The sequence below is a fragment of the Coccomyxa subellipsoidea genome (genome assembly GCF_000258705.1).
Source record: "Coccomyxa subellipsoidea C-169, whole genome shotgun sequence".
Classification (NCBI taxonomy): Eukaryota; Viridiplantae; Chlorophyta; class Trebouxiophyceae; family Coccomyxaceae; genus Coccomyxa; species Coccomyxa subellipsoidea.
Genome location: NW_005178030.1, coordinates 874,412 through 898,700, shown reverse-complemented (window position 1 = coordinate 898,700; position 24,289 = coordinate 874,412). Strand labels below are relative to the sequence as shown.

Below are 24,289 nucleotides of genomic sequence, written 5' to 3'. Positions count from 1 at the left end.
AATAAAAATAATGATTGCCGGTTCATTAGCATGAGTTCATGATCTTTGGACATCTGAAGCTGCCCAGTGCGGTTTTGTGCGTCGTTACAATTTGCCAACGACCCACGGGTTTTGTAGGGAGGCTTGGGGTCCTTAAGAATCAACTTGGAATATTTGGCACGATCGAATTTAGGAGAAAAAGGGTTGTGTGTTCCCTTTTTGACCTGCGCAGTTGCAGATGCTTGTCCTGTGCAAGTCCAGGAGGTTAGAATATTTATGCCAATGCACATGCAATATTCTGGCCCTTCAAGCCTTGGACACATAATCATTATATGGACATGGTATGATACTGGATCTATTGACTTCCTGAAGTGTAATTCGGTCGACCCAGTATCTTGTGTCCAAAGCATACTCAAGCAACAGGCGCAATGCTTCTGGCATGATACTGCCACAAGAGCAGTTTGTCCAGCAGGATGCCTTTTGGACAGCCTTCCACTGCCGTATATACCCCCGTTCAGCTCCCAAACCTTGGGGGCGCAGTACTGCTAGTACACCCTAGTGGGCAGGCGGCCGCCCTGCTAGCTTTTGTCTCGCGGCACCCCACACAGCTTCCCAGGCCACTCGCCATGCTCATTGAAACAAGCGCCCTCAATGACAACTACAAATTGACAGAGTCGGGGCTGAGCAGCAGGTGCGGCGGCAGGGGCATCCACGCAGAGCGGAAGTGGGCGCAGTCAGGATCGTAGCACTTCTGCGCGTACTGCCCCTCTGACATGCTCACCACAAAGAACACATGGTTGCTTGCATGGCAGCGCCCGATGTTCTCGCACCAGTGGCTGCCCGGCCCTGCGCGCATGCAAAGCAATTACTCATTGCGCAGCACCACAGAACTCCCGACAGCCACCGCAGCTTGCGCAGGTGACACACGGCGCACTGCACAGCAGACTTCCGTTGCATGGCACACGCATACCGCTGCCTTCCTGGGCAGTCAAAGCCGCTCAAGGATGTCTGAAGGTGCCCCACTGAGGAGGATGTGTTTGAGGCTCGTGAGGGATGCAGCGCACCCAACATGGAGTATGCCACGAGGCCGGCGGTGCCGCAGTGTGCGATGGTCCGCACGGTCGCGGGTGCGCCGCCGGCGCGCTGCTTTGCTACATCCTCTATGAACGCCACCACCTGCTGCCCCCAACGCTGCAGCTCTGCGCCCACGACCCCAAATCTTGACGTAGGACGAGTACTGCTATGATAGCTACTGTGCATGAGTCTCGGTGCTTTTGATCCGCCAGTGTTGACTGCTTAGAGGAACAGGGTTCACAGACGACTGAATTTGTATAAAAAGACATTCAATGTGACAATGGCTACAGTAAACAACCTGTGTTGGAATCCTGCACACTCTGAACAGAGTCCATGGACGAAATAAATGTCCAGGTAGGTCTCAGGCCCCAATGAGACTTTGCTCGGGGAAAGTAGATGTACCTTCGATGGGGGCCAGCAGCGGCAGGCCGTCGTCCAGGGCGTCTCGTTTCCAGCACACCTTCGCAGCCGCAGCAGCCGTTTGCAGCAACTGCAGCACACACCCTCTAATCTGACACCTCTGTTGCCCTTCGCCCTTCGTTCTCACATGCACCTCCCAAGAGGAGCACACCACACTGTCCACTCCCTACCTCTTAACACCCCTCAAAAGCAGCCCCATCGTCCAAAAATCTTGCATGTCCCATAGATGCAGACACCCTTGCATGCCCCACTATATGCCAACACTCTGTGATCAGGTGAGTTCACCTGCAGGCCCTCGGCGCTATCAGATAGCTGCGCAGTGCGGCGGTTGGACGGGCCGGCCCGGCTTCGCAGCAGCTGCTCGGCCGCGCCGCATGCGAGCGGACGTGCGCCCGTCTCCACGTTGCACACCAACGTGCGCATGAAGAGCTCCCGCTCGGTCAACTGAGAGCCTGTAAGCCGCAGCAGTGATAACGTTAGCACTCAGTAGCAGTCATTGAGAAAACAGTCATCCTGATGGCTAAAGATAAAAATCGTAGTGGACAGGCTGCTGTGTGTGCATAAAGAGGATGCGAGGAAGAGAGCCGAGAATTACCTTGGCTTGCGGCGAACCTGCCGGTGGATTGAAGCACGTGGCCTTTCCCGCCCTTGCAGCTGAGCGCCGTCCTGAAGTGGCGGTTCCTGCATTCATCCAGAACTCATCCTCAGTAGTCCCCGGCTCGCTTGGTACACTAGGAACAGCAGGGTTTGATGCAGGGTTCTAGGAATGAGGTTGTGCGCACGTACTTTGTGTACACAGCCGTGTCCACTATTGATGTGAAGTGCCTCTCGCCGGTGCAGCGGCCATCGGTCTTCTCCACTCGCAGCTGGGCTGCCTGCAGCCAGTCATTCAAACTTTGTTGATCATTCTTTCTATCATGAAATTCTGTCATGTGGAGTAGTAACAGTAGTAGAGAATCTGCTTAACAATGAGCGATCCAGCATAGCCCACCCTGTTCTCCTGAGGCAAAGGTCAAGAAGGCTTATTAAGGAACATGCCTGAAAGAACGGCAAGGGGGAAAAAGAAATGAGGTTCGGCATCCAGGAGGTCAAGGGGACAATTGCATGCTCCAAAGTAAGCAGCAGGACTGCACATGTCGCTCTTTACATTATGTCGGCGCTGTTGGCTGACCTGGGGCAGGGAGAGGATCTGGGTGACAAAGGCGCCGAGGGCGAGGTTGCTGGGGAAGGCTCGCCCCGGGACGACAACGATGATGTGGCGGCTCCACTTGGCAGGGCTGCTGCTGTCCAGCTCCCACACCCAGCCGTCCTCCAGCTGCAGCCCCCATAGCTCCCTGCACATCACCTGCCAATAAATTATGTTGCATCCGCCATACACGGCGCACCTCTGAACCCCACTTGAAAGTTCTGGCGTTCATGCCTCGGTCGTGCATTGCATGCGTAGGCAGCTGTGTGGTGTGCAGCGAGCAGTCTCGCGGCAGGGTGTGGCAGATAATGTGCTTTTATTCCATCGCAGAGCACTGTTGAAGATGACCAGCATGCTTAGCAGCAACAGTACCTGACGCATTTCTGGTGCAGCGGGACGGGCACACCTGAGGCCCATGTGTAAACCTCAATGCACATGATGCCATTCATGCAACAGTGAATGCCATGGGCAGTCTATAGTGCAGCTTGCTGTGCTGGGCCACGCGCATTCTCTGGGCAGGCAGTGCGGCTGAAAGGTGCATTGCAAAATCGAGCTTTGACTGATTGCCAGCGGTATAACGCGAGCAGGTTGCAGATTCTTCAACGGCTCGCCGTGCTGTAAAACAACACAAGAACACAAGAAGGAAGAGCACCTGAGGCCCATGCGCACAAGGTTGAGCAGGATGGTGACCATCATGTTGGCGTCCACCAGCGGATTGCACTCCGGCACATACTCCAGATCAAAGTACATGTGGCACGGCCGCCCCTCCCTCACCACCTGCAACCAACCCACAGCCGCTCATGTGCAACCTCTTCAGCTCTTTCTGCCAAGATCACCAACATGTTTTCCATGTGTACAACATTATCACGTCTCCTTTGGACACATACCCATCGACTACAGCTGGCCTGCCTAATTGTGACAGCCCCGTGTGATGCGCCTCCTACAGGGCAGGCACACAGGAATCCACCAAAATTTGTCACGGCAATGAGAGGGAGGTTAATAGAGAGCATTGCAAAGAAAGGCGTGCCTCGTAGAAGTGGCGCGCAGTGGGGGCCCGCTTTGCGATGTGTTGCCACAGCGCGTCATAGGTGGCAGCCACAAAGCGGCGGAAGTACTGGCCGCTCTTGCCCTTCACCTCCTCACAGAATACCTGTCACAAAATACAACCGCTGTTGATGATCCTGCTGCTCCCTGTAAGCTGCCCTGTCATGTGGGGCCCCACTAGCAGATTTTACAAAGACAGCGTTCATCACTCGCAGGCACTGAAGACTCTGTATTAATGCACGCCAAGAGCACATTACAGAAAAACACCTTGACATGGTCGGGAATGCCCTCGCCCGATGCACTGGTGGACGCCTCTGTCTGCTGGCAGCGATCCATACCGCCATCCCCTGCGCAAAGGTCCACAACACAAAATCAACTCTCCAGCCTTGCAACGACCAAATCAAGGTGTTTAGACACAGCTGATGTACATGGAATGTAGAACATAAACGTGTGCACACTTTTCAAGGAATTGACCTGTGGATGGAGCCGGAGGCAGGCCTTCCTCCATGCATGCCAGCTGCTGGGTGTTGGCTGGCACGAGCCATGTGACTGCACCTGCCTGCGCTGTGCGCGCCACTGCGCTTGCAGCCCTCCCCTCCTCCATGGCTGCCACTGTCTGTGAAGGCAGCGCTGCCATCTGCCGGACTTGGCACATGGCACCACCCTGCGCACATTTGTTGTGCTGGGAGCTTCTTCAAGACATGCTGACAGTGCGCAGAGTGGGATCTCACAATCAAATTATGTGGGCTTCCCCTGTTAAAAAGCAAAGGTTTTGTGGGTTGAGAAGGACTTACCGGAAGGCCCATTGAGTTGCTGTGCTGCTGCTGCTCGGTTGCAAGCTTCCTGTTGCATTTGTCAGCAAAGTCCGCCGCCTCTTGCTGCCTTGCACATGTTTCGTATATCCTGGCTGAGCCGCCGGTCTGGGCCTCTGAATGCCTCACAGCCCGGCTGCCCTTCTGTGCATAGAAGCCTGCGCCCAGGTCCGAGTTCAGACTCTCAATGGTCTCAGCTGCGCGAGAACTTCTGCCTGCTCCACTAGCAGAACATTCACTTGTGGCCAATGCTAAGCGCCCAACCATTGTGACCTTTGGGAGTCAGTCCTTTGTTTACGCTCGGTAAAATGACAGGGAGGAGATTCTGGTATCTTTGCATGGAGGAGGAATCACTTACTGGTAGAGGGTGCTTCAGGAGGCAGGCCACTGGCAACCCGCAGCGCGTCCTTGTACTCCTGCAAGGCTGCTGCGCGACTGGCGCTTTCTGTGACAGCTGCAGGAGCCGCATCCCTGGCAGGCGCCTGTCTTGGCCGCTGCCAGGCGAAGCTGCCGGCATCATTGGGCTGCCTGGCCGGCCCTCCCCTTTCACAAGGATGCCGGCCCACAGGCTGTGCCTCAACAAGTCCAGCAGGTGCATGCCCTCTGCTGCTCAGCAAGGGAGCAGCTTGAGGGGCCGGTGCTTCCTGGGGCGCTGTGCGCTCATTCAGGGCTGCCAATGCCGCTCGGTAGGACTCAGCGGCTGCCTTGTGCTCCTCTGTGGGCCCAGGCTGCTCGCTGTCTGCAGCACCCACTGCAGCTACGTCATCTGCAGATGGTTGGTGTCTGCCTGGCTCCTCCTCCTCCTGCATCTGTTCTGCGCCTAACTCCCTCGCAGCGGTGCCATCGCCAGCAGGTCCCTCTGCTATGTCCTGTAGATAGTCACAGACATGAGTGAGGACTGCAATTAGGTTGCAAGCTTGACCATACGATCTCAAGCTTGACCACACGATCTCAAAGAAGTCGGGATGAGGCTCTTCTGTTGAAATGAACAACATGGAAAGATTATTGTAGGGGCCCACCTGGTCCTCAGAAATGCTCACTGGCTGGAAGCGGGAGGGTCTGGGCTGCCAGGTGTTGCAGGGGCTGGAGCCCTCCTCTGCAGGGCTGCAGGGGTCTGCTGCCAGAGGAGAGATGGCCATGGGGCTCCCAGAAGGCAGACTCTTCGTGCTGCTGCCTCCTGGGGTGGACGCCTGCAATAATGGTAAAGAAGAAGGCTTCTGTACTTCCTGACTGATCTTACTACCGCATACACACTATTGTTCAGCTATGTGACGTACATGCGCACAACATGCGGGTTTGCTCTGTGCGACACATGCATTGAGGTTTGTGCTTCAACCTGGTCTGTGAATGAGCGGGCAATGCTCATGGGCGACGCATCATCTGCACTGGCGCAGTCCTGCTGCCCAGGCTCGTCTGAGTCATCGGCTGTCAGGTCCACAAAGGCGACCTGCCTCTGACTGAACGATCTTGTCTTCTGCTTTGGCGTCTGCTGAGCCAGTTCTATTGTTGCAGTCGCATCTGGGTTCTCCACTGAGGGCACTTGCCCGTCTCCCCCTATGATGGTCTTCACCAAAGTCTCTGCTGGTCGCTTCACGCCTGGCATTTCGTCTTCTGCCTTGCAGAGTTCTGGTGACACAAGCAGCTTCGGTGCTGTGTCAGGCTCTAAAGACCCACTATGATCAACTGGGTTGAGTCTTAGCTGCCCATATCGTTGCTCTAACTGCTGAACAGGTTGGGCTTTATTCTTCTGCTCTCTAAGGGACTGCTGCTGCTTATTGAGGGGTCTGTCAAGGAGTGCTTTACATGTGTTCGGTGGACAATCTTCTGTCCCTTTTACGACCTCTCCTAGGCAACGAGGCTGTCTTGCACTTTTGCCAACTGCTGCTTTTCCCACCTTTTTGTGCACCTCTACCTTGGATGCAACCGGGGCTCGGCCTTCATATAGCCTATCAAGAATATTTTTATGGGCCTGGCGATCTGACATAACCTACTTGCAAGGCCTGGATGTCACTTTACAGGTGCCTCCTGCACAGGTTGGACTGAGAACGGCACCGTCTTCATCCCAACACTGTGTCCGAATTTACTGCACTGTCAATATGTTAACTGATCATACCAGAGATGTCCCAATGCTCTGGAAGTTATTGAAACTTGAAACTTGAAACTTGATGACTGTCATAGGGCGAATCATATCCCTGTGGATGACTGGACTGCTGGCCATGATCATAAAACTTATACGCCTATTCCATTGATCCTTATACATTCTGTAATCTTCAATCCATAAGATAGAGTGTACATTGTAGCTTCCGTCCAGAACAAAGTTCTCCCCTCTGTGACTTCCCTTACTTTGGGTTGACAGAAAATTTTTGTGACTTCTTACATTTCCTTTCTGTCAAGATAGAACTGGTCATTGAACTTCAAAATCAGGACATTCACTGTCATTAGTTTGCAACGTTTTGTAGCTGGGTCGAGGGACGGCCAGTCGGACATCCAGGACAATCAGCTTGTGAGAGTGGCCTCCTAGGGGCAATAGTTCTGATGAAGCGCGGACGTGATGACCTTGAAGATGATGAGTTGCATCAAAATGGAGCATCCACCATGGATCAGACGTCCAAACAATCTAGACGGGAAGTGCAGCCAGCAGGCGATGATGACAGCGATTTGGACGAACCTGTGCAGCCATTACGGCGAGCCTCACAAGTGAGAAAGGGCCATGAGTGCCCTTACCTTGACACAGTATCGAGACAGGTGAGACAGCTAATTCATCCCTTCCTTGGGCTCTGAGTAAGCTGCCAAGAACATGCAACAGGACCCTTTCTTCTGCATACCGTTTTTTATTCCATACTAATCACACCTCTTTCTGCGCAGAACCTGGACTTCGATTTTGAGAAGTGCTGCTCGGTGTCTCTCAGTCCGGTCAATGTGTATGCCTGCCTGGTTTGCGGCAAGTACTTCCAGGTTTGGACAGGCCCCCCCTACCTCTCTCACCTCATGCAGACCAACTTGTGTGGTGTCAGGCACGTTTAATCTGTCTCCCCGTTCTATTAGATGGCAATGACTGGGTACTCATTGCTTCACCTGTCATCGCAGGGTCGAGGGCAGCAGACGCATGCCTTCACGCATGCACTGGAGACAGGGCACCACATGTTCATGAAGCTGTCTGATGGGCGCGTGTACTGCCTGCCCGAGGGATATGAAGTGGACGATCGCTCGCTGGACGCCATTCGCTATGTCCTGAACCCCACATTCACACCAGAGAAGGTGCAGCAGCGAGCTGGAGGCTGTCAAAATGTGTTTTGTCATTCTCACCCGTGCTGCCTGTGTTGCATAAGCAGGCACCAGGATGTGGCAACGCAAGAGTAAACTACATAAGTACCTGGGTTGGCACGCATACCTGTGCTGACAGTGTTGCGCGCAGACTTCAGGATATGCTATTGACAAAGAAGGAAGTGACAAAGTGATTTTTGTCCTGCAGATTGCTAGTCTGGACACAGATGCCCGGTGGGTGCGCTCTCTGGACGGCAGCGAGTACATGCCGGGCCTGGTGGGCCTCAATAACATGAAGGCCAATGACTACGTCAACGTCATTGTACAGGTCAGGGCCCTTCCGCCTGTCTTCTTGCATGCATGCCCTTCGGACAGGAACTTCGTATAATCCCTGCAGAGAAAGACGAATGTGATGATCGGCCATTTCACACTGTACAGTACCGTTGGATTGTATGGAAGTCAATTGATGAATGTTTTGGTTTTTGTCAGGCACTGCTGCGTGTGCTGCCGCTGCGCAACTTCTTCCTTCTGCCGGAGAACTATGCGTCCTGCAAATCTCAGCTGGTGCAACGTTTTGGGGAGCTGCTGCGCAAGGCCTGCAACCCCAGGAACTTCAAGGGCCAGGTGCGCACAGCTGACCACCTGCAAGCCATCCACCAGCCGCCAACTTTCACCTTGAAGAGCATTTCTAAGTTGCAAAATAGACAAACATCAGGTGCATCAGGTCTCGTGAAAGAGGGAATGCGTGCACCTGTCGTTCCATTGAATTTGTCCTATGTAGAAGATGTGGAGTCCTTGGAGTTGAAAGTGTGAAGCATTTCTTGCCACTTTGGCGGTGGCCCTGCTCATGCAGACTGAAGAAGGTTTTTTGGAGCAAACTGAAAGAATGTTTCTGAAGAGCAGAAGGGAGGCTGAGGGGTTGTGGTTTGTGGGATGCAGGTGAGCCCGCACGAGTTCATGCAGGCGGTGATGACGGCCAGCGCCAAGAAGTTCACAATAGAGAAGCAGAGCGACCCCGTGGACTTCCTCTCCTGGTTCCTCAACATGCTGCACGCCGACCTCACCGGCGGCAAGCGGAAAAAGGCCTCCATCATCTCGCGCTGCTTCCAGGTCAGCACCCCAGCCGCCGACCCATCCATGCAAAGGAGGCGCCAAATGGATGTACTGTACTGATCCTCAGAGGGAGGACAATGTGGCAGAGTAGCTTCTTGATCCTCAGAGGGAGAAGAACATGGCAAAGCACCAGAAGTGAGTTGATGACCCAAGAGAGGCTGCCTTTGAGGCTACAGACTAGTGCAGCCCGAGCACATTCAAGCGACATTACTGAACAGTGTATCATACTGAAAAGCCAAGAGACTGCTGCAGGGAGAGCTGGAGATCACAGTGGAGGCGGGTACGGGGAAGGCAGCGGTGCCAAATGCGGCGGGGGAGGTGAGGGATGTGGTGGAGCGCGTTCCCTTCCTCATGCTCGCACTCGATCTGCCGCCTGCGCCCCTCTACAAGGACGCCCTTGAAAAGAACATCATCCCTCAGGTTAGGGGCCCAACTCTTCTCTTCTCTTTTCTGCAGCAGCAGTCATCCTGTGCATGCTCTGTCATAATGAATCTTCTCAACACACTTGATAGCACCACCTGACAGGCAAGGTCAGGTGCCTATATTTCATTTAGGGGACTTCTTGGTTGGAGCATGCTGGATCAATACAGCAAAGGAAGAGTCAAGGCTTGAGCAGTGTGGATTCCAATCTGCAGATATATACAGCAGCGCTGCAGCTATCGTGCATGCACTCACACTGGGCTGTCGGGTGCGCAGGTGCCCATCTTTGAGCTGCTGCGAAAGTTTGACGGCGGGCGCATACACGATGACATAAAGGCCGGGAGGAGGCGGTACCGGCTGACGCGGCTGCCTACCTACCTGGTGCTGCACATGAAGCGCTTCACCAAGAACAACTTCTTCTGGGAGAAGAACCCCACCATCGTCAACTTCCCAGTCAGAAATCTGGAGCTTCGAGACATTGTCCCAGTCCCCAAAGGTCAGCTCACCTTGCTGGCTCCTCTCTGTTTCGTTTGTATCAATGAAGTCATCTTCCTTGTGTCTTCCAAGCACTGCTGCACGAAAACTTCAACCTGGATATGCATTCTTGGATCTGTGCACAATGAGCATAATTTGAGACTTTGTAGTACTGTAGGAAGCTGGCTGCAGAAGCATGGCCCTTGCACAATATTGAGATCTTTAGTTGGATGGAACAACGCATATTAGCATTTGCATGAGTTGAAGTTGAGACATGCAGTGCTGGCGTGGGTGCAGGAAAGACTGGGGAGCCAGAGGCATCCAAATACGACCTGGTGTGCAACATCTTGCACGATGGGAAGGCAGGCGAGGGGACATACAGAGCGCACGTACACCGCAAGGCAGAGGACGCTTGGTATGAGGTGGATGATCTGCGCGTCACCGACATCCTGTCCCAGATGGTGGTCCTGTCAGAAACATACATGCAGGTGTATGAGCTCAAGCGGCTGCCTGCCAAAGCAGCCTGAGGGGCTGCTCATGAGCTGCTCAGCATGTTAACGGTCATCAGTTTCTGCATGTTTCTTTGTTTGAAGTCCTGTGTTTTCTTGTGATGGTCAGTTCTGTACTCCTCTCATGTGTCGTGGGAAGCACCAGGAAATAATGTGTTCTCAGAAGTTACATTTGTTCTGTTTCTTATCAACAGGCCTCACACGCATCCAAGAGACAGTACAGAAGCTGACACAGGTCGGATATTCATTGTGGATTATACTGCTGGAGCTTGTTTCTATAGCTCTGCACCGCTGCCCGTGTCAAGGCCATCTCCGCTCTGAGCTCATCCACTGTTTCCTGCAATATATAAACAAAGCTCAATAAAGTACCACTATGTGTGCACAAGAAATCCTCGACAGCGCAGGCACCTGCAAGCCAATGCACATTCACCTCCTCTGAGCACAAGCATCCAAGGACCTATTGTGCGAAAGCAAGCTGTACAGCGGGAGTGGAGCCAAAAACAGTTAACGGGGCTTTAAGCGATTAAGTTGCAAACCTGCAAATCTGGAGATGCTGCCACTACAGGCTGGCGGCCATTGCCTGCACTGAAGCGGCCATCGCTGCTGTACACCGTCGTGTTGGAAAGCGCTGCATTGGGCGGATAGCTTGCACCATTGCTGGACGCTGACAAGAATTCAGAGAACTCACTCTGCGCCCTCTCTTCGACCTCTTCCTGGAACTCCCTGGTATCAGAACAGACCTATCTCATCATCACAGCAGCAGGAAGTAATGTGCACAACGCACAATGCACAACAAGTTTCCAACGCCAGCACACGACCCTTGACCCCTGACTCTTTGCACCAGTCGCAGCACCCAGGCCGGTCACTACAGAACCGCACATCAATGTGGGGCAGCACCTGAGGGCCTGTGAGCTCTCTGCACTCTGCTTGCCGATGTCGCTCAGCACATCTTCAACAACAGCTCCAACTTTTGCATTGAGGGTCTCTGCAAAAGCGCGGCCGTAGTAGAAAGCCTCCAGTATGCTGCGGCTAGACTCTGCAGACCAGACCACTTAAGAATTTGTCTCTATAAGCGGAGTAGCTTGCATAAAAATCGCTGCCTGATATGCTTAGAGTGCAGACCCGAGGAGGAGTCGCTGCTGTAGGATGCTTCAACGGTAGTCCTGAAGCGTCTCCTGACCCTGCCCTGAGGATATGCGGCAGGGAAATGCTTTGCCTTGACCAGAAGGGATGCCTCTGGGCTGCATAAGATTTGATGCTTTCCAAACGTTTGGAGCATTCTGCCCAGGTGAAAGTGATTTTATTAATCCACAGATACTTTCAAGCTCTCGTGCGCTGAGGCAAGGCCAGATGAGACCACAGATCTATCTGGATCAGGTCCTCCAAGACAATTTTTCCACCCTTCAAGCCAACTAAATAGAGCTGATCGATGACTACGCCCATACAAAGACCTGAATGATGGATTCTGCTGCCTAATGAAGTATACTTTCCAAGCCATGACAGTGAAAATCATATCTCTGACGTTTGTGCTCTGGGACGTAAGTCCGTAGAAACCAGCAGAAACATGAAATCTCCTCAAGACAGCCAGATCTGCTGAGATCCTGGAGCGTTGATCTCACCGATCTCTGGGCTCCAAGAAAACTCAAACCCTTTCCAGCAGACATTTCTCTTACAGATGAAATCACAAAACACCGTATGGCTGGTGTACCTGGGCGCACATCAGCCATGATGCCTTCTCCTTGAGGTTTCTTTGATCACAATCACGGACTCAGACTTGAAGGAAAGAAACTAGAATAACTTTGTTGATACGGACATGATCCTGGACTAGTCAGCAGGGGTACTCACGGTCTCAAGGAGAGAGGACAAAACAGAGCCATTTCAGAAATACATCCGCGCACAAGAAGCTCATTCTGAGCATTTCAGAGGAGATAGATCTAAGCAAGGAGTTAGAACGAGATATTTCTGCCTTCTTGTACCAACAGGTGCACCGTCTTTCCACGTTTCCTACCGGTCTATGCGCGGTCGATGTTCTGCAGATGAACGGTTTACTGGTACCATACGAGTGCCCGATCTCGTACACCATATGGCGTTGAGCAATTGAGTCAGGCAACGACGCTGATGTGCTTTTCGATCAGGGGATGGACAAGTATCCAGCCTTACCAGGAGCTTCTCCTCAACCCAGACAGCCATTGGCCACCCTTTATGATGCTGGCACCACTGCCGCCATTGAGACCAAGCAGCCGCGCTCCTATGCTCCATACCAGACAGTGCCACTTCTTTGGGGTAATGCAAGACGCAAGAGGCGGCGGTGTGAAGATGACTCCGACACGACCTCAGCCAAGCACAGCAGGCCTGAAGATGCCTGGGATCAGGGTGAGCAGACTGCGGTGGCACAACTTTTTGCATGCCCCTAAAGGATGAGAGGGGGATCAAGGTCGACGTATAGTGGATGTGTCGCAGGTTGTGTGCATGCTGATGCACCGGGGCAACCCGCTGAGCCACAGAGACAGTGGGAGAACGGTGATGGTAAATGCAATTGGTGCAGTCAGCTGCTTGGGAACTGGCACAGGGTTGCAGGTCAGTCGACTGAAATGCCATGAACTCAGCCACCACACCATGACGAGAGCTCTTTCTTCTTGCCTTGCACATCAGCTCAAGTGCAGATGCAGACATGCCAGGAAGAGTTTGAAAGCTCTTACAGCTGTGATCCTTGCATGCAAGTGAGGGTCAAAGTACTGGAAGTGAGGGACCAATTTTGCTGCAGGTTGCTTCAAGGACTTCAGGCAGAAGCACCTGACTCTGTCTACAGCAACACTCATTCTGGGTGAGAGTTCGCACGATGGTCACAGCCTCACCGTGCCATGCCATGCTCTGTGAAACAAAGAATCCTTGTCGCCATAGATCCTCATGATGTAGGCTGTGTGCTTTATGTAATGGAGTTCACAAATTGGCAAATATTGATTGGCTTGCTGATGACACCCCTGGCTGTCGCAGATATGCCACCTGGCGAGGACAGCCTGAACACCCCAACTGGCAGCTTCATCCGCCACCATTCAGGAGGATTTGGGTCACCAGGCAAGCTTCCTCTCAAAGTCTGCGAGGGCACTGACATCCAGTTGCATGGCTCTGAACATTATGGTGTGTGCAATTCTGCATTGTGTTCAAGGTGTGGAATCTGTGCCAGTTCTGACTGGTGTTCCCTGGTATTTCGCAGTCATGTTGTCGCCAAGCACCTGATGCAGGGCGCTGGTCCCTGGGATACCAAGCGCGGGACTTGCAAGTGAAAAGAGACTTGACCATGATCTACTATCATCGACACAATTTATGGCAAGCGAAGCAGATTTTCATGCTCCGAGCCAGTTGTGGGCATATCGATTGCTCAAATTTATGCCTTGGTGGCCATCCCATGCAATCCTGAGTTTGGGTGTTTACCGGCCAATCATTATTGATACATGGAAGTTCAAAGTGCAGTGGTGCGCCTGTTTCGGGATTGGAATGCATGGGGCAGTGAAGATGTGCAAATGCTCATCAAAAGCGGTGTTCAAGGTTCAAGACTCAGATATCTGGATTAAGCATATACCGTACCACCAAGGGTTGTAAGCATAAAGTCAATTGTGTTGCATGTCGGGATTGCCGCAACCAGGCATTCACAGTAACAAATAACACGTCAATGATCAAACTTCCAATTGAAGAATTTCATGGACATGGACGACATGCGCACGCTGACACAAGACATGGCCCGGCAGTGACTATCAAGCCAATTTTATTCCCCACACCCCTGGCGATTTCACCACAAAAAAGAGCAACACTCATGACATGATCCCACACGTTCAACTAGAGCTGGCACCTCCCGCACAGAGTGCGGTCAGTTATGATGTCTGTCTCACCATACGCTCTACAGTGCGCCTCAAAGGTGCACTGAACTTCCAACCTGCTCGAGCATCAGATGCTCTTGCAGGCCGGCACGTCACTCAGCACGTGCTGCCAATCAATGAAACACATCAACCACTGTAGGGTCGAGGAATGCAGGAATCAGTCCCCTGTCATACACACCGCAAAGTATTTTTCACTGCTGCAATACCTCTCTCAGCCGGGCATCACATTCCTGAACGCCCATGTGCCGGCATGCTCAGAGCTGACACCTGGCATGCCCTGGTGTGGACATTCAACAGTGTGCAGCAATGAGGCCGCGCTGGCACAACAGGGCCCATCTTCTCAAGCCTCAAGCTATGTTTCTTCAAGTGCTGCGTTTAGTGCGCGAGCCTTCCTGTAGCGCCAAAGCGGCCGCCCGGTTAAGTCGAGAGCCCCACGTCAGGCAATCCGGCTGCGCACACTCGATGCAACCGGCGTTGCCATGCAACAAATCTCCTCTGGGGGGTCTGCGCCAGCCGCGCGCGCGGTGCAAATAATATAACTTGTTGTCAGAAGCTCAAAGCAGCGGCAGCAAACGCACTGAATACCTGTCATCTGTCGCACGCGCTCTGCACCGTCACATACCCATCTGCCCATCCTCCTCCTAGAGCAGGAAGGACTCTCTGTTCACTGCAGCTCGCCGGAGGGGCAGGATAGGCGGGGCCAGTGCCTCTGCTTTGGTTTGCAGCAGGCCCAGGCCCCTCAGGAATTGAGCAGCACACCGTCAATGTCTACCAACACTAGTAGTATATCCCAGTTGTCCGCCTGTGCCCAGCGATGCTGGCTTGTCAGAGCAATATGATCCCAGATTGCAATAGTTCCCCAAGTCCCCCATGCGCCCAAGTTGTGGCGCAGTAAATGCCCAGCAGACCGGCCAGAAAAATGCGTCAGTGTTGCCCAGGCGGCGGCTGAGTCACCCTAACAGACCGCCGTTGGCCAAGAGTCAGAATTTTGCTCAGGCGGGTAGCTTCAGCCACCAATTGCCCTCGCAACTGGGCCAAGCATTCAGACTCTGCTCCCACCCTCCCCAAAGTCCTGTGCAGAGGTCGCCAAGGGCGCGTGAGGCCTGAACATAAATATGTGGCCGTCTGTCTTTCGGTCTGTCCTGCAAGCAAGGAGCGCGCCCAATGATCTTGTGTGTGTGCCGCGGGTCGAGCGCAGCCTCTTCCCATTCTGTGCACCGAGCACCAAAAATATCGCCTTAGCCGTCTCATGTGCCACAAACCGAAACAAGAGGAGGCAAGCCGCACGGATGGGAGCTCCGTGCACAGCCAAACATAACAGGACCCCCCTGATTAGCGGGGGGCCACCCGCTCAAAATGCAGGGCCGCGAGTGCGGCGGTGGGTGCTCTGTAGGCCCAAGAACACAGCACGCTGTTCGTGCCATGCCTGCCCCGATCTCGCAACGCAGCCAGTGCTGCCATGTAATCTCAGGTTGCCTTCGCTGTGTCTCGCGGGCGCGTCCCCAGGGCGGCAGCGCCTCAGACCCGTCATGTGACGGGCGCCGCCGCCCCCTCCCCCAAGGGTCAACCCTAATCCTAGCTTGCGCCCGGCAGAGGCGGCCCGCGAAAAGAATGTCGAGAATCGTGAAAGCAATTCGAGTGGAAATGGGAGGGCAACTTCTCTGACCGCGCACAGGTCCATTTTGGGGGCTCCCGCCTAGGATTTGACCGACAACAATACCCCGCCACACACACCAACAAAAGGGGGCAGTCCGAGCCAGCATCTTTCCTGGCCCAACCACCCCCGCAAACCACCCAATGACGCATCTGCTGTGGAAAGCTATGGTGTCTTTCTTTCTCCATGCCATGTCTCTCCCACCATCATGCCGCAAAGCACGCTCTGCTTGCTTTGCAGCTGCGCTGCACTCATGGGTGGTAGGCGGCCATGGCCGGATCCACGGAGGTGTACAGCTTGGAGCAGAGGCGGCCGGCGTGCGCGATGGCGGAGGCGAAGGGCGGGCTGCTGGCCTCAGTGTATCCCGTCAGCTGCGCCAGCACCGACGGCCAGAACGGCACCGACCCCTGCGTGCACCAATCGGAAGTGTTGATGAATATGAATACAGTGCTAAGTAATATTATTGCCGATCGCTGCCATTGCAGCCACGGCTGCGGCCGTGCAGCATGCATTGTGGCCTCACATCCCAGGCGCAGTTGAGCCTGGCTTGCAAGTCAAAAACAAAGCTGCGCTGTGGATTGAAGTTTTACTATAATAGTACAACGCAGGCCTGCGACAAAGGAGGCTTGAGTTGCGCAAGATGCTCCCCAGACTCTGCTATGGGTATAAAAGATGTGAAAGGGGCACTCCACGAATGAATCCTCCCACTCACAAAGACAATGGCAAGCAAAGAAGAGACACATCGGACCGAACCTGCGCGCGGCGTGCTGCGACGAGGATGGCGGCGGCGGTGAGGGACGGAGGGAACTGCAGGACGGCCATGTCGGCCAGCGCCTCGGTGGCGAGCGCGAATGCGCAGCCGACGGCTCGGCGCACTGCGTCTCCGTCTGCCAGGTCGCAGCCCAGGCGCTGGCAGTAGACCTTAAGGCAGTGCACCGCGGCGATGCACTCCATGTCGTTGCGCAGCACCGCGCTGATGTTGGACTCCATCCGCTCCAGCGCCGTCTCTGCAGTTTGCATCCCCCCCCAGTCAGAGCTGCTCATACAGAGGGACTCTGAATCCCTTTGTGCTTCTTTACAGGTATATAATCCTTGACGAACGTTTCCATAGAGCACTATAGTTTTGTTTTAATAAGGAAGCTGAGATCCCTATACAAGGCCCCAGTGGCAGCAGCCGGTGCTGGCAGGACTGCCAATTCCAAGCCAAGCAATGCAGATACTGGCTGTAACACAGGTCATAAGTATTAGCCCCGACTGGTGATCAGCAGAGGAAGCGAGTGGCAGGAGCGCACCGGGGAAGTCGGTGAGGGAGGAGACGGCGAGGCCGGAGGGCAGCGCGGCGTTTTCGTGGAGGGCGGCCAGGCGCAGGCAGGAGCAGATGAAGAGCGTCTGGAACTGGTCCGTCATGTGCACGCCGCTCATCATGACTCGGTCCATCAGCGTCACCGCGCTGTGCGCCACCTCCTGCGGCACGCGCAGCGCCGACGCGTAGTGCACCACCGCCGCCACCAGGCCCTTGCGCTGCTGCAGGTACGCCCCCGAATTCGCGTGCAGCACCTGCGCGCATGTGCCGTGATCCTTTACAAGACAGCCCCCACAGCACACACTCGGTGCAAGTTCTCAGCCAGCAAAACGCACGCACTCTGCGCGAGCTTCCTTTGAAGTGCACGTCTTGTGTGACGCTATTCCCCCTTTGTCAGCAGCATGCGTTTCCAAGACATGCCAACTGCAGCCCTACAGGGCAGCGCGGCCACAGGAGAGAGCAAAGGACAGCAATCATGCCGGCGTGAACGTGATTAGAGAGCAGGGAAGGGGCTGGAGCGTGCCTTGAGGGAGATGGGGTGCATTGCCTCATAGTCGACGACGCGCCCCCACAGGTCGGCGGTGCGCGCCTTCTCAGCCTCCTCGTGCGCCATGTACTCCGCTGTCGGCTGCAGCGCCTCCGGCGCAATCTCCGCCGGGCCAGCCTGCAGCAATCACCCACAATCTCAGAACTCTGCCTTGAACTCTTTTTTGATAGAGACATTGAGCAGTTCTTTGGCATGCAGATGAGCGCCCTGTGCCCACAGGGCCTGACTAACAAAGAACCCGCCAGTACGAGAGGCTATAATTGCAGGGCTTTGCTCCCTCACCTCTCACACAGCTTTCTGCAGATGGGCGTGGCAATGTTGCTGCAACCAAAGTAAGGAAATTATGAGGGGATGACCTGGACGAGGGAGAGGTAGCGGTCGAACTGGTCAGAGAAGAGCCACTTGCGCAGGGCGAGCGTGGAGGCCTCCAGGCGGCCCGAACGCGAATGGTCCTGGACCAGACGGAAGGGCGCTTTGCAGCCCAGCAGGCTCGCACTCACCGCCTCCTTCACCGCCGCGCTGTGCCCCTGTAAAGAGTACATATTCCTAATCATTTCTCCTTCACGGTTGTCACAGTTGGATTCTTCCATGCTGTCAATGGATCCCAAACTTGCTGAGCTCTGTAGAAACGTGGGTGAGGTAGGGTAAAAGATACCAAGCAAGCTTCCAAGAGACAGCTCCAAACAGCACCCAAGGACAGCTATGCCGTGACAATACTGATCCTGGCCGACAGCAAAAGTCCGCCGCAGCTCTTACAGCCACACACTGTAGGCAACCGCAATGCCAGCAAAGTGAGCCAGGAGATGTTCATTAGATATGACTCAAGAGCCACAACAGAAGTAGACGTGCCGGTCAAGACTAGGATTGCCATGAAGTACTGCCAGCTGCCGGGCCCCTCCCTTTACAGAAGATACCAGATTGACGAAGGCACAGGTTTGTTCCCTGACAGAAGAGCAACGCTTTGTGTTTTGCAGCGCGCACGCTATTCCACCAACAGGTCAAAAGGCAGACAAGGGCCGGGATCGCAAAATGGAGCAGGACGTGATCTCTAGTCACGTCGAGAGGCCACTGCTCCATCCCACGGGGCCCGGCCCCTTCCCTGCCTCGTTGCATGTCTTTTAAGCATTAAATTGCACGCAAGGACGCAGACATGAGAGCAAAGCCACGCACCTGGGCGCGGCTGTGCTCGCCGAGGCCGTTGACGACGGCGAGCTTGCGCGCTGCGTCGAGGGAGGTGGGAGTGTCCTGCAGCAGCGCCGCGCGCGCGGACAGCAGCCAGGCGCCCATGGACACGACTGCCACGCCCACCGTCAGCGACTGCAGGTCCAGCTTCAATGTCCCCTTCTTGCAGCTCTCTGCCGCAGCCGGCAGCGACCCGTTCCTGCAACAATGAAGTGAGTTCTGAGATAGCCAAAACCTCCTGCATATGGAAAAATTACTAGACTGCTCTGTCAACCGTCCTGCACTCCATATCCTCCATGACAATGCATCTGCTACAATAAAACCTTCACAGAGAATAGATTAGGCTTCCAATGAACCAGGACCTTGTACCGCTGCCTCAGAGGAACTCGAGCACCCGTGCAGCACAGATCCAGCATTTGCATATGAGACCTGTGGATGTGTGGGTTCCACTTAGCCAGTACTCAATGACATCCATGTATGAATTTTTCAGAGGAACGTCGGGGCCAGTAGAGCTGCAGCAGCTGCTGACAATATTCGATATAGGCAACAAGTAGGGGAGTGACGTGGGAGAGGGGCCCACTGGACGGCGGAGTTGAAGAGGTGCAGGGCCTTGGCCTGGGCCCAGGGGATGCCGGTCTGCCACAGGACGTCGATGATGGAGGAGTAGACTGCAGCGTGCGGCCGCGAACCCGACCGCAGCATTGCCTCAAAAGTGTCCACCGCCGCGCACCTGCATGGCACACGCTTACATCAGCAAGGCAGGTCATGCAGGGCTAAGGACTGAAAATGCCACTGGGAGTCCCCAGGATCTGCCCAATTTGTTGCGCTCATCTATCTGAAGCTTGCGGCCTCTCCAACACACAATCGGACGAGGCTGGTGGAATAAGGAAGGCAAGAGAATCCATGCAAAGGCATTTGTAGGTGCGCCTGAAGTGCCCAAAGAGTGGGCGCTAGACAACAAACCAGTATATCAGACGCAACTTGGTTTCAAGGGTAGTGAAAAAAAAAATAAGAGGAGGACCCTTGGGAAATGTGCAAAGAACAGTATGTGGAAGGGTGCGCACCACTGGCCACCCTTCTTGAAGGCGCGGATGAGGTTGGCGTAGGTGACGGCGTCCGGCTCGCAGCCGGCCTCGGCCATGCTTGCAAACATGTGGCGCGCCTTCGCGTACTCACCCCCATGCGCGCACGCCGCAATCATGCTGTTGAAGATCCCCACATCCGCCCGCACATTCTGCACCGCACCAATTAACATCAAGCCAGTCACCTCCCAGACGAGTGACTGTGCATCATCTTGCTCTGTCTTTATCTCTCCCCTTCATCCATTAGGATCTCTGAAGAGCCAAATTACATGCACCTGGGCTCATGATTTACCCGCCTCTCGCACCCCAGTACAACCAGCCGGGCAGCAGTCTCAAGAGCAGCAACAGCTCTACTGTTGCCACAGAATGTACACACAACTTTTGCAAGAACGGCTGGCTGGTCATGAAGCCCAAAAGCACGCATGTAGGGGCGTGCCTGCGCGGCCATCTTTTCGAAGAGAGCGAGTGCAAGGTCGCCCTGCCCGGCCTTCTCGCAGGCGGCCATCAGCGCCGCGTAGGTGGCGGCCGACCCCACGCCGCCTGGCTCGTGGCTGAGCAGCTGCTCAATCACCTCCAGCGCTGCTGCCACGCTGCCGGGCTTCCCAAAGGAGCCGATCAGCGCCGTGAACGTCTTCGTGTTGGGCTGCGCGCCGTCCGTCACCATCCTGCATGTAAAGCCACAAGGATCAGCGGTGCATGCAGGGACCAAGGAGGCTCTATTGCGGGGCACATAGTTTGTGATTACGCAAGGGAGCCTTGCTGGTTATGAAATTGTATCCAGGAGCACGTCAAGATGCCTACTTAATACTCAGATTGCTGGCTGGCTGTCCAGCCCTCTTGATGTTGTCAATCCGGATTCAAGGTGACAAATGCAACCGCCCAAATGAGAGCCATACCTTGCCCATGCTAACAAGAGAGAGGAGCAGCTCGGGGGCGTAACACACCTGTGGTATACCGTGAGCGCAAAGCGCGGGGGACCCATTTTGGTGGCGGCGACGAGGACGAGATTGTAGAGGTGGGTGTCGGGGGGCTCGCCCAGCGCATGCAGATCGGCCAGCGCTGAGAGTGCGTCTGGGACGCGGCCGAGCTTGACAAACATCTCGATGAGCGCCACGAAGATGGAGCGGTCGCGCGGCATTCCCTCCCTCCCCATCTGTCCGTAAATGTCCACCGCCAGATCTGTCTCCCCGCACTTCACCGCCGCATGCAGCAGCGCGCTATACGCCTGTTTTAACACCGTCAAATATGTCAATTACCTGGCAGGTGCAGCGCCATTTCAAGCAATTTATAGATGCAATGAAGTCTTCCCAATGCCCATCTCCTGCCTGGGAGGAGAAAGGGAAAAGCCGCAGAAAGCGAGGAGTCCTGCCTAGCGTGAAATTGCTCCGGTGGAAAGGGGCCGAAGCCTCAGCATGCATTGCTCAACACAGCGGAACTTATGACTGACTAGTCATATTGCTGCTAAATCTTGAAACTATAAAATAACCCACTTGACAGCATGCATGCAGGTGGTTGCGATGGATGAAAGGGAAGTGTTCAAACCTGGGCACCGCATTCGAGGGAGCGCGCGCGCATCTCAGCGACGAGCTGGAGTGCACGGCGCAGCTGCTGCCAGGGGCCACAGAGCGTGATCATGGTGGTGTACGTGTCAGCGTCGCACAGCCGCCGCAGCGCGTGGCCCTCCGGCAGCGCTCGCACCCAGTCAAACAGCTGCCACGCCCTGGACACACACGCCGTGTGAGTCTACTACAAGCGTGAATTTACACCCATGTGAAAGTTGTGGGCGCCCTGGCCAATTGAAGGTGAGGTGATATCCCCCTGATCCTGTCTGCGTAAGATCCAAAGATCCAAGAGTGGCAGGCATGGCAAGACCAGGCCCCCGTCCTGGCAGCTCTGCCGATGTACCAAGGGCTGTGGAAGTGCTGCATAACATGTGGTGTGTAGCATCCGTCCCGTCCTCGAGACATCGGCATAGCTACCTGAGACACTAACGTATTACAGTACACTAGGAGGATTTATGTCTAGTACGTCCATGCAGCACATGGCTAGCGCATCTTGTGCAGGCAGGACCTAAGCAATGTGGAAGCAAGTAAAGCTGCGGCACTTCCTGCGCACCAGATGGTAGTGGAGCTGCACACTGAGTCTTCCACTTCTCATCCTTGTCACCGAGTCCAAGTGCGCAATGCCCCTTTTATCTGGTGTGTAGGGAAAGCAAGTGTGAGGCCCAGGAGAACAACATGCGACCCACACACCTGAAGGCATGGTTGTCGCGTGCTAGCTCGGTGAGGAGCGCAGCAAACTGCGGGGGGTCCAGCTGGCCAAGGCGCCATTCCACAGCCGCCACGGCGCTCGTCTCCAGGGGCAGACCCTCTATGATGCGCTTCAGCTCCGCCGGATTCGCCGCCTCCTGCACAAGAAGAGAAAGCCTCGGTAAACTTTATAAGCTCTCATCCAGAGACCTCCCCGACAGGGAATGAAATGTACTCTTGCTGCTGCACACATACTCTAAAGCTTGCAAAAACCATTGCGGGCTGCTTGATAGTCGCTGTGAATGTCCTGCATGTCTCTCAGGAGAACGTAGGGGGTCAAAATGGTGTCATGAACAGATGATGAGAGTGCATGGACAGAGGCGTGCCTGTGGGAGCTGGCTGGGAGGCTGTCCCGGATCGAGCCCAGCAACGGCCTGCCAGAGCTGGCGCAGGTCTGTGGCGCTATCGTGCGGCCCCAGAGAGCCCAGGCTGGTGCCCCTCGAGCCGGGCGTCAGGATCTGACTCAGCGCCGCATGCTGCTGCGCGCTCAGCGGCATCGCGCCGGGCCCCCCGGCCGGGGAGATGATCGGCGGCGGGGCCCTCATCAACGCATGGGGATCCCCCACACCCACGTACACCCCTGTGGCCAGCAGCTGCTCTTCCAGGCCCGGGGGGACCCCATGCAGCGGGGGGTGCATCCCGGCCTGCGGCAGCCGCAGCGCCGCGGCGGCTTCGGCGGGATGCGGTGACATCTCGGGGTACTGCGTATCGCTGGGCTGGGAGATCGACATGGACACGGCCAATGAGTGCGCCATTCCCGGCCCCTCGCCCCTGCTCAGCGCCGCAAGCCTGCGCAGTACATCACATGACAATTTAGTTATGTTTATCAACAGGGCCATCTGCAGATTATCTTCACAATGACCATGCGTGATGATCAAACAGCCTTTCTAAATCTTAAAGGCTCATAGCCTTTTGTGGAAAACAATATGCACGGGGCAGCTAAAGAAAGAGAGGATGGGCCCTGCCTGGCGGCGAGCTCCGGCACGGTCAAATTCCTGCCCTCCGGCAGCACATCCGACCCGGCTGCAGCCTGCTGCAAGGCGCCTTGCGAGATTCCCGAGTCGCCTCTTCGCAGATGCGCTACTACACCCTCAGCGGACCTGCCGAAGTCCCCAACCGCTCCACCGCTGCCACCACTGCCAAAGCCCCCGGCATCACCGGCACTCCAAGGCAGCGGCTCGGTGGTGCGCGCGCTCTCACCGCTGGTGGTGGTAAGGGTGTCAGAGGCGTGGCGAGCATGCCAAGGCGGCGGCGCGGTGCGGGAGCCTTCGCTGGACAGCGTGGTGAGCGTGGTGGACACGTCGGATGGGTTGGAGCTGCCGCCGCCCGCGCTGTAGGTGGGGTGCATACTGGGCGGCCGCGGCAGGAAGCTGCTCGGAAGCTGCGCCGCCGCCTGCGACGGCCGCAAACCGCCCGGGTCCGACAGGTGCCCTGCGCGGACGTTCTCCTGTTGCTGCAGCAGCTGCTGCTCTGCTGCACCGGCCTGCCTGCTGAAGGGGTTGGGGCCCTGCACACAAGAGGAAAATTATAAAAAATGCAGAACATCAGATGACCCTGCAACCCGACTGGTGAGCCACAAGGCCCGTCTGCAGCCTGTGACGCACCCACCTCGACATCAATCCTTTTTACCCATGCTACCCTGGCACATCTTGACAGTCGAGGGCGACACTTCTCCATCAATGGAGTTTCATTGGACCCCCAATGGAAATTAATCTACAATACATGTCAGAAGCGGGAGCTTCTAGAGAGGGTGCTGACCTGCTGTGCGGCAAGCAGCTGGCTCACAAGGGTGGGGGTGTGGGTCTGACGGAGTGCGGCATTGTCCAGGGACCACTGCCGGCCAAGGGTCCCCCCGGCCAGGGGGGGTGCTGAATGACCCCAGGTGGTGGGGGCTTCGCCGCCGGGGGACGCGGCCCCCAGCAAGCCCAGGTTGGTCGAGGACAGGCTGCGCTGGCGCGCGGCCGGCAACCCGGGATCAGACCGCAAGGCTTCTGCTGCTCCTCCGCTCTGCATGCCCCTTAGCGCCTCTGCACACATCATAA

General features: G+C 55.4%; 4 protein-coding genes across 4 annotated transcripts; 1 reads left to right on the top strand and 3 right to left on the bottom strand.

Moving 5' to 3' along the window:
• Positions 1–637: 637 nt before the first annotated feature.
• On the bottom strand, positions 638–6,118 carry COCSUDRAFT_43486 (hypothetical protein; the record flags this gene model as incomplete). The annotated part of the gene is made up of 14 exons (XM_005645633.1): positions 638–825; positions 1,044–1,178; positions 1,456–1,543; positions 1,759–1,925; positions 2,069–2,154; positions 2,260–2,348; positions 2,645–2,807; positions 3,312–3,436; positions 3,971–4,050; positions 4,259–4,367; positions 4,498–4,673; positions 4,874–5,384; positions 5,535–5,705; positions 5,852–6,118. 14 exons carry the CDS (start codon positions 6,116–6,118, stop codon positions 638–640), a joined length of 2,355 nt encoding a protein of 784 aa, XP_005645690.1.
• A 992-nt stretch (positions 6,119–7,110) lies between these two features.
• COCSUDRAFT_17970 (cysteine proteinase) lies at positions 7,111–10,313 on the top strand (the record flags this gene model as incomplete). Its single annotated transcript, XM_005645632.1, has 9 exons — positions 7,111–7,260; positions 7,381–7,470; positions 7,603–7,773; positions 7,988–8,107; positions 8,269–8,403; positions 8,719–8,889; positions 9,145–9,312; positions 9,589–9,808; positions 10,084–10,313. The coding sequence occupies 9 exons, from the start codon at positions 7,111–7,113 to the stop codon at positions 10,311–10,313; spliced, it is 1,455 nt and encodes a 484-aa protein (XP_005645689.1).
• A 226-nt stretch (positions 10,314–10,539) lies between these two features.
• COCSUDRAFT_57061 (hypothetical protein) lies at positions 10,540–12,022 on the bottom strand (the record flags this gene model as incomplete). Its single annotated transcript, XM_005645631.1, has 4 exons — positions 10,540–10,632; positions 10,832–11,018; positions 11,193–11,331; positions 12,004–12,022. 4 exons carry the CDS (start codon positions 12,020–12,022, stop codon positions 10,540–10,542), a joined length of 438 nt encoding a protein of 145 aa, XP_005645688.1.
• Positions 12,023–18,015: 5,993 nt separating this feature from the next.
• Positions 18,016–21,660, bottom strand: COCSUDRAFT_17988 (TPR-like protein; the record flags this gene model as incomplete). Its single annotated transcript, XM_005645630.1, has 7 exons — positions 18,016–18,201; positions 18,845–19,055; positions 19,437–19,586; positions 19,921–20,090; positions 20,330–20,603; positions 20,883–21,163; positions 21,481–21,660. Coding segments are annotated over 7 exons (1,452 nt in total), but the record flags the coding sequence as incomplete, so codon positions are not given.
• Positions 21,661–24,289: the final 2,629 nt, after the last annotated feature.